Raw genomic sequence first — 9,919 nt, 5'->3', positions numbered from 1 at the left:
TAGTACTTGGTATCGATCGTATAGTAAAAGGTAGACGACCGTATAGGTTTTTAGAAGGCAATCATCTAATTGTAATAACTAAGCGATCATATAGGAGTTTGTGGACGATCATGTAATGAGGAAAGATAGCTCTCAAGAGTGAGAGTTCGGAAGACACTGTCGTGGAGAGGCCATCATAGTGTGCTACTCATTGTCTACTTCCACTAGCGATCGTGTAATAAAGCTCAGCAATCATGTAGCACTTGATATACGATCGTATAGTAAAAGGTAGGCGATTGTATAGGTTTTGAGAAGGCGATCATCTAATTGTAATAGCTAAGCGATTGTATAGGAGAGTGTGGGCTATCTTGTAGTGAGGAAAGAGAGCTCTCGAGAGTGGGAGTTCGGAAGACGCTGTCGTGGAGAGGCCATCGCATTGTGCCACTCATCGTCTACTTCCACTAGGCAATCGTGTAGTAAAGCTCAGTGATCGTGTAGCACTTGGTAGACTCTCGTATAGTAAAAGGTAGATGATCGTATAGGTTTTGAGAATGCGATCGTTTAATTGTAATAGCTAAACGATCGTGTAGGAGTTTGTGGGCGATCGTATAGTAAGGAAAGAGAGCTCTCGAGAGTGGGAGTTCAGAGACGCTGTCGTGGAGAAGCCATCGCAGTGTGCCGCTCATCGTCTACTTCCACTAGGCGATCGTGTAGTAAAGCTCAGCGATCATGTAGCACTTGGTAGACGATCGTATAGTAAAAGGTATGCAATCGTATAGGTTCTGAGAAGGCAATCGTGTAATAGTAATAGTTAAGCGATCGTGTAGGAGTTTGTGGCCGATNAGAAGCCATCGCAGTGTGCCGCTCATCGTCTACTTCCACTAGGTGATCGTGTAGTAAAGCTCAGCGATCGTGTAGCACTTGGTAGATGATCGTATAGTAAAAGGTATGCAATCGTATAGGTTCTGAGAAGGCAATCGTGTAATAGTAATAGTTAAGCGATCGTGTAGGAGTTTGTGGCCGATCGCCGAGGATTTAGTAAGCGATCGTTTAGTCATACTGAGTGATCGTGGAGAGATTGTAAACGATAGTTTAGCATCTCGTAAGCAACCGATTAATCTTGTTTGATTCCTATCGTTTAATAAAGAAGTTATTCATCGTTTACTTGTTCTTTCCGGAAGTTTGCACCTATTGTCGTTAATAAAGAATTACTAAACGATCGCATAGTAATTTTACTAAATTATTGTGTGTGATCGTGTATAATTACTAAACGATCACATTGTAATTTACTAAACGATTGTATGCAATCGTGTATAATTACTAAACGATTCTTTAATTTCCTTTAGGTCGAGGGTTTCTTCTTTAATTTTCGACAGGTCGAGGGTCTCTTCTTCAAGTTTTGTCCTCTTCCTTTAATTTTCTTTAGGTCGAGGTATTCCTTAATCTTCGACATGTCGAGGGTTAAACCTTCGTCCTCTTCTCAATTTCCTTTAGGTCGAGGGTCAAACCCTCGACCTCTTCTTTAATTTTCGACATGTCGAGTGTTGAATCTCCGACAAAATATTTTACACAAAATCCCCGCCTCGAAAACTCCAAAACAACCATAGATTTTTAAATAGTTTCAGCATCACTATATTTCCCTAAATTATTTTCCAAATCACAATATTAAAAAAAATTAAAAAAACTCCGTCAAAGTATGTCACCAGAGTAAGACAAGGAGTAGTAGCCAACGGTAGTTGTTGCTAGAAGTTAGGCGTTGGAAGAGGTTGCCACTATTTGTCACCAGAGGTGGTTTTTGGAGCATGTTGTTAGCGATGATTATCATTGAGGTTGTTTGTCGACGATGGGAGGTGGGTGGAGTCATTGAAAAGATTGGAGGGAGTGAGAGAGAAAGTAAGGATGGAGTTTTTCAATAAATATACAAACTTCGATAATGAATATTGTTGAAGTTGTTGGAGTTGAGTTATTTAACACTGATTTATATGAAGTTGGTGGAACATTAAAAACAAAACACAACTCAAAGTCAATACCACAAACACCACCTAAATAATTTGTTAGATCTTTAAAAGCTGCCAAGTCTTGATGCAATTGTTTGGTGTACTTTGTTGAAAAGGGCAGTATAGAACAGAAAAGCATCATTCTGAGTGCTGAATTGAGTGTTTTTATTCTCATCCTTTTGAATTTATATATATATTTCTTAAAGTAAGGACTAGGTAGTCCCCATTTCGTCTTCTCCATGGATTTTTAAGTTTCTTTTGGATGCAATTTTTGTAATAATTTGATATAATTAAGGGGGATCTATCCTTTCCTCTCCCTTTGTCACCACCATAAACAGAACAAGGGGCAAGAGTACAAACATGAGAATGGAAACATCATCTCATTCATATCACAGATAACTTAATTGGCTTCCACTCAATAAAAGAATGTGATTCTCAATCTTTTCTCTTTTTTGACCATTTTTCTAAAAAAAAAAAAAAAAAGAAGAAGAAGAAAAAAAAAGCAAATATACTACAAACTTTAGTAATTAAAAATGCGACTAAAGTTGAAAAATATCTAAAATCGATCTGATGAACGTATTCAACCATATAATAGAAATATTGTGTGGATGCATGTATTTTGCAAACATCATAAAATATTGGGTGAGCCTAATGTATATAATTCTGTCAGAATTGAAAGATGGAAATTTAGATGTTCGGCTCCCAACAAGGGAGCAGTATTAGACATATGCACAAGGGTGCAATTGCTGTCCATTTATTTGGAACTCTAGGGAAGGTTTTGTTAACACCATATTAAAAAATTGATTCTATACAAATATCTCAAGTATACACCACACTAGTTTTTTTGGAAATATCTTAGTTAACTCAAGCTACAAGTCATTTTTATGTTGTTTTCAATTAGTCCAAATTTCTAAAGGAGTTGTTAATAGATATATAGTTAGTTTAAAGTTTCTGTATTTAGAGTTAGTTTTGTGGAGTTGGGTTAGTAGAGTTTGTTGTTGCTTTTATGTTATCAACTAAACTATTTTTAGCATCTACAATTGATGTTTATAGTGAGAAGTGATTGAATAAAATATGCACTTCTCCGATTCTTCTCTCTCTTCAATAAGAAGAGAGCAGTCGTAAATGTATGATCCGGTATTATCTCAACTTTTAATAATCTCTTGAAAAGTGGTTGATCAGTGCTTAGTTCTTCCTTGCCCATGAGTTGTCTGGGTATGAACTTCAAATTCTCTCCTTTGGTTTCTTGCTTAATTTGCTATTGAAATTTTGGGTCATATGTATTTGATCTCTGAAGTAAGGATTAAGGAAGTCTGTCTAGAGAGGTTGTTTTGAAATGGCTCAAGACAGACAACCCACTACACTAAATGTTGTTTGTGGACAAATTTGCCATTTGTTTATCAAGATTTCTTAGCTTGGCCAACCTTTGTTAATTTCTCAGTCATTCAAGAACTAACTTTGTTAAAGTTTAAAAACTATATGAATAAGAATCTCAAAAGTTTAATGGCTGAATTTATAATTTCACTTTCTCAAGTTAGACATCACACAACTATAAAATAAAGAGTTTTAAATATTAGAAGAGTACATATACCTAAAATGACAATGACAATTTGTTCTTGTCTTTGATCTCAAAGAGTGGCAAGCAACACAAAACTCTGACTAATCATAGAAGACTTTCCGTCATTACAAATTTGCATTTCATATAAGATTCGGAAAGTCACTTCTATATGAAAGTAAGATTCTCACTTTCCTCTCTAGAGCTTATCCATCAAAGACAAAGACTTCTTTAAAGTAGGATGAACAAGATCAGGTGAGAATGGTGTCTTGATCCTTTTTCAAATTGGTTGATAGAACATAATTTACGCTTCACAATAACCATAAGCGTTACAAATTCAACTAAAATGAGGATCCAACGTAGCATAAGCGTGAAAGAGTTTGAAAATCATTAATAATTGCTCAAAATGAGAAGCAAAAATGTTTGAAGACGTTCTTCAATCGTGTCAATGTGACTTTCAAAGGCTATACACGATGGCTCATCCATGCTTTACAAGGTATTAGCACAATTGAGTTCAAACTAGGGCAATATAACAAATATAACACAATGCAACAAAATTTGCAAATATAGCAAATTCAGTATTGAATCTCTGAGCTATCGAAAGCCATATGAAGCTTTAAAAACTTTTAATATATTGTGCAAGGCCAAGATTGTTTTACTATACTAAGTCCGCAATTTTACATTTGAATTTTAAGCCAAAGAAATCGCAATCTATGCAACAAAATAACATTGTAGATTTGTTTTTCAGTTCAACATATTAACAAACTCCTATCCTAACAGTTGTTCAAAACCATTTTAACGGCCGAGACTTGCATCCCCCACATATAGTTTGTTTATCTGCCAACATCAGACCCCTGATTTTAACAAAAAGTACAAAAAGTTCTGTAGATATCAAACAAGGCCTTCAACATAATGAATTTGTACTATCTTTGTACAAGTACAAACCATGGGGCTACAAGTCAACAAGCAAACGAAATTAGTTGCAAATTCAGCAGCTGAAGACATGTAGTACACTGCATTCCAACCATCATATTCTCAAAAATATCTGAGCTTTTGGAGCCAAAAACAATCATGATTCCAGCAATGATGATCTCTGAGAACAAGTGATGACCGTGACACAGAAGTTGCCATGACTTGGTTGGGATGGAAGTTCCTTTAACAAAGCTAAATCTAAGGATTTTGTTCGTCTGAAGGATGTTCAGGCGAAGCAGGTAGTTGTTCGTCACCGTCGGTTTCAGCTGATACAGGATCGTTAGAAGGAGGTTCCTCTCCACTATCATTAGTCTCGGGGTAAAAATTAATGGGAAACTTTGTCACCCTGGGTTTATCGGATAGAATGTTTCTCTGAACCCTATCGATCAAGACTTTGGCTGGAGGTTCTTCTCTGAGCTGCTCATCATCATAATCATTGTTTACATAGTAACCGACACGAACAAACTCCTGACCCATATATGAGCAGGTCAACAGAAGTACAGTTACACCAATGATATCTTCTTCAGGGATTTTGGACGGGTCTGGAGGGTCGGCCTGGGAATGATCCATGTAGGAGTGATAGCAAGGTTAACTCCATAAACAAGATAATGTATGATAACCAAATACAGAAATTTGTCATGGAAGTTTACCTGCAATACAAAACGATAGTTACCGACATTGACAGGTCCCACAAGAACACACTCCAAGAGTTGATCATAAGTCTCAACCTCAGCCGATCCCACGTAAATTAGTTTCCATTCCAAATCTGAAACAGAATGAGAAAACAGTAGAAACTTTCAGCCAAGAGGATACTACTATTAACTGTAAGTGCAATGATAGATCAATGCAATTGGCTAGATATCTAAAAAAGGAAAAACAGACAGAGGTTCTTCACAATATGATATACTTCTAATCCAATAAAATAGATATTTCAATTAAAAAAATCATTCTTTATGAACCAACTACTAAGTGCTCATCACCTTAAAAAATACTCCATACTTTCACTCAAATTTCCTTCTAAATAACAGAGTTAACAACATTTCCAATCATCAAATGGGTACTCTTCTTAGGGGTGTTATAGAAAAAACTGCATATTCACACCTCTACAAGTAACATGCAAGATACAATATAATCTAGTTGCTTAATCATACTTCATTTTTTTCCCCTGAGCGAAACAATGACATTCAGGCACAATAGATTCTATGGGGCCTTACAGCACAATACAATAGAAAACGATATAGTAATATGAACCATACAACGAGAAAAAAAATAGGAAATTAGAGCTTCTGTAAGAGACTGTTTACAGAAACAAGTATTTATAAAAGAAAAAATAAGAATAAAATAAAATAGAAAAGAAAAAAGGCTGAGGTACACTAATGACTAATGACGCCTTGCTTTGCTTCTATGAAGCTTCTTGGAAAGTGCACCAGATCCATCATTACCAAAATTATAGAGCGAAAATATCAAGAAGAGCTTTATTTTACCCCCTATCGAAGGGGAAAATAAGAAAGGCCAAGGCATGTACCCCACTAAGGAGGCCTTGCTTCTATTAAGCCTCTTGGAAAGTGCACCAGATCCATACATTACCAAAACCATACAGAGCAGGAATATCAAGAAGACCTTTATTTGCCCCCTATCCAAGGGCTTCGGTTGTGTCCTAACTCCATGGGGACTGTCTAAGAAATATGAAACAACAGATGAATAAGAGCATCTGAAGGCCAATTGTACCCACTTCTTTGGATGATACAAAGTGGACCAGAATAGCAAGAAGTAAAATTTTCATATCTGCGGCCTAATACAAACTGTTGACCGTATGGCTGAAGTTTCAAATGAACTAATACACCATTGCAAATTCCACGTCTTTAAGATGGAAGTTAGCTAACTGTATCATTTGATTTCTGCTTAAGCGAATTCAATTATAACCATCCAAAACTGCATTTTATTCCATCAAGGGCTAATCCGCACTGCTGACTGCTGAGATTAAGTCGCAGAGACAGAGAGATAGAAGAATGGGCTATAGACTTACTTCTTTGGTACAAGAGGCAAGATCAAACCAAGCCAGTGACACAATACATTGCATTCCTGGAAGTTAAGGGTTATTTTTGGTACATTCTGCTAACGGAGTTCTGCATTCAGCTCTAGTCACTTAAATCTAGGTAACTGTAATCTAGTTTAGAAGGGGCAATGACCCAAGGTCCAAAAAGAACCAGATTCTCTATCTAGAACGATGCACACAACATCTTAAACACTTGAGACATAGTTCCATGAAGGAAACCCAGTCCTCAAATTTGTTTTAATGTGCAGCCATAAAGATGAATCTCATAACCATCTTCATTTTGCAGTGCAATTTTACCTCAAGGGACTACAACTTCATTGGACACCATTTTCATCTTTCTTTGTGCTTACCGAAAAGGGTGAAGAAAAAACTTCAAAAATGCTATCTGAAGGGTGTTTTAAAGATAAGCTAGAATTTTGTGGACAAATGATTGAAGAGCTCCTCCTTGTCTGCTTTAGAAAGAAAGAAACTAAAAATTATTTGACACAACCATCAACCCATACCTAGAAGCATCCATTTCAATTACAAACTGCTTTATGAAATACAGAAAAACTGATGTGGGTACTCGTGTCATGGCCAACTTGAGCTAATTGAAAGCAAATTCAGCACTGCCATTCCATCTAAACTAGTCCCTCTCTAGTTACTGTTCTAATGATCGTGCTAAAGAACTATACCTAGCCACAAGTTTTCCTATAGTAGCCCGTGAGACGACTACGGAAAACTTTAAGCTCCTGGATTAAAAAAGGCATTGGGTGTTGACGTATCCAACATTGATTGGACTTTCTTTTGGTCTGTGTGGACCTAATGTTCTGATGATGATATGGCCTAAATATACTAGTTGGCTTTGCCTAAATGCACTCTCCTTTCATACATACAACTTGTGTTTCTAACAAGTTCCTCAAAAATAAATAATTAAAAAAAAAAAAATCTAAATTTCTGTAAGAACATCTTCAATACATCATTCATTGAAGCCTTTAAAAACAGAGTATCTGTTGGAAGTTAAAAATAGATTAATTCAATGACCTACAGCCATTATTCCATAAATCATACCAGACAAAGTAATTCAGATTCTGTTCCCTGCCTTCCTGTTGACATATAACACCTAGGTACTAAACTACACAAGAATGTTCTTTAAATATGTACCACAAATACCTCAAACAGCCTAATCAAATATAGACCTCGCTCCTGGAGAATGGACTAAACAAAGAACATAGTCTCTTTTGAGATATCCTAAAGTTGGACGCAAAGTAAAATGTTGAAGAACTAAAATTGTGCCCTTTCAATAACCAATATCAAAACTGTAACACATCCAACCACATTTTAAGTTTCATCATAAACCTCTATCAAAATAAAATTTTAACTCAATACCCTAATTAAGCCACTGCAGCCTATTTAATGTAGCTATCATCACAAAATCTGGAAATGCCAAAATGCTTTGCACAATATGCTCATAGAATAATCCCATTGACCAAGATACATAAATAAACTAAGATAAATATTCTGCTTGCATCCATGATCCCGTTACAGATCCAATAAATTGAAAACTACCAATATCCTACCCATCAACATATATAGGGTTAACAGCATCAATTATTTACCTACGATCTTAGATGAAGTAATGAATGCAGCGGGAAAACATTAGGAATCTTGATATGATAATCATTGGCATACTGAATAACATACAATACAACATAAAGAACAAGGTATCTCCAGCCTCATGTTCAGAAAGCATGCAGAGGATTTTGCAACCTTACAGAGACTGGTTAATAAAAACTTGGACCAAGATGACAATATATAAAGTCTAAGACAAAAAAGAAGATCAACTGAGTTAACTAGCCATTTTGCCGAAACCAAGTATTCAGTTCTAGAAATAATTACATCACCTCCCACGGTCACTAGCCACAACTCACAAAATGATATAAACTAGAGCGCCCATGAAGAGGTACCAGAAACTATAATATCCCAAACATCTTAGACAATCCGGATAAAGAGATTAAGTGGAAATCTTTTACAATCAAACCACATTTTTTGTTCCATCGAGTAATTCGGCCATTGTAAGCAGAAGTTCCTCGTGCTCATGATGCAATATTGAGATCCTTATATATAGTCAAGCAATATTAGATACAGGATTCAAAGTCAAAAGACTAAAGGACTTCGAGTACGGAGATGCTCCCAACTACCACAAACTTGTTCATAAGTTCCCCAACCGAATAATCATCAATAAAACTATCTAACATTAGTTGAACTTGTACGAGCATGCATTTCACAGTCAATTATGGAAAAAGCTCCGAAAGATTAACCCGGAAAAAGTAAACCCTAATAGAACTTAACTGAAACGATATCATCATTGAACACATATAGAAAATGAAAAAAAGCGACAAAAAGTAGATCGATGGAATAATACCGTATTTGAGAGAAGACAAACACTCGTAGGAGATCTCAAACTGAAGGGGAGTAGAGAAGGGAGATGGGTTATCAAGAACTGCAACGTTGGTGATATTGACAGCGCTCATTGTGTTCGAATTCGAGAGAAACAGTCGGCTCGCATGGAATTAATGGAGAAATGAAATAGCTGAAAACCCTACAGTCCAATTCGAAGCGTCAATCGGACTTCAAACATGACGGAATCGGAAAAATGTTGAAGAAGAACGAAGTCGGAAGTTCCATAGCAGAGTTTTTTGCTTTTGTTTGAGGGGTCGACGAAGAAGAGAGATTAAAAAATAGAGAAAAGAAAAAAAGAAAAAGAAAAAGAGAAAGAAGAATACCGGAAATGTGAGGTGGTCACCGGCGATAACTGGTTACGGGATTTGGCGGGAATTGTGAGGGCACGAAAATCATCGGTCGGCTGTGGTGGCGTGTGGCGGGCAGAGTCGATGACGAATTTCATTTTTCAGGCGGATTTACGTCATCGTTCATTACAAATCTAACGGCTAAGAATGTTGCATGTTCAAGTTAATGGATGGTAGAGATTAGATTAAGTTAGTTTATCAAGGTCTCATTAGATAATTATTTTGTTTTAAAAAATTAAACCTACAGATATTATTTTTATCTCTAAATTTTTTCTTTATTATATACTTTTTATTAAAACCAAGTCAAATCTTGAAAATTTTAAAAAGTAATATTTAAAATCTTATTTTTATTTTTAGAATTTAACTAAAAATTTAATAATTGTACTTAAGAGAAATACAAATCATTGGGAGACATAGGAAGAAATAAGCTTAATTTTTTTAAAAAAAATAATAAATGAAATGATTATCAAACGAAACCTAAAATAATAAATTACGACTTTGGTCATCAATCGTTAGTTAATTTATAGATTTAGTTTTGAAAATGGAAGTGAGTTTTGAAGTTTTAATTGTT

The 9,919-nt window shown here is 35.7% G+C and overlaps 1 protein-coding gene across 2 annotated transcripts; it reads right to left on the bottom strand.

The window, feature by feature from the left end:
* Positions 1-4,195: 4,195 nt before the first annotated feature.
* Positions 4,196-9,484, bottom strand: LOC120075118 (probable histone chaperone ASF1A). Of its 2 annotated transcripts, none has more exons than XM_039028292.1 (4): positions 9,325-9,484; positions 8,964-9,140; positions 5,154-5,269; positions 4,196-5,058 (listed from the first exon to the last, which is right to left on the bottom strand). In XM_039028292.1, the coding sequence occupies exons 2-4, from the start codon at positions 9,070-9,072 to the stop codon at positions 4,702-4,704; spliced, it is 582 nt and encodes a 193-aa protein (XP_038884220.1). In that variant the 5' UTR covers positions 9,073-9,140; positions 9,325-9,484; the 3' UTR covers positions 4,196-4,701. The 2 variants fall into 2 exon arrangements, with proteins under 2 accessions (XP_038884220.1, XP_038884219.1); XM_039028291.1 differs by having other exon boundaries at positions 8,964-9,240; positions 9,325-9,475.
* Positions 9,485-9,919: the final 435 nt, after the last annotated feature.

The sequence above is a fragment of the Benincasa hispida genome, chromosome 4, assembly GCF_009727055.1.
Source record: "Benincasa hispida cultivar B227 chromosome 4, ASM972705v1, whole genome shotgun sequence".
Lineage (NCBI taxonomy): Eukaryota > Viridiplantae > Streptophyta > Magnoliopsida > Cucurbitales > Cucurbitaceae > Benincasa > Benincasa hispida.
This window is presented reverse-complemented; position numbering and strand designations above follow the sequence as displayed.

Coding starts and splice junctions, on each gene's coding strand:
- LOC120075118 (XM_039028292.1), bottom strand. CDS start 9,072: ATGAGCGCTGTCAATATCACCAACGTTGCAGTTCTTGATAACCCATCT. Junction 5,270..8,963: donor TTTGTCTTCTCTCAAATACG/GTATTATTCCAT, acceptor ATTCTGTTTCAG/ATTTGGAATGGAAACTAATT. Junction 5,059..5,153: donor ACTATCGTTTTGTATTGCAG/GTAAACTTCCAT, acceptor GATCATTCCCAG/GCCGACCCTCCAGACCCGTC.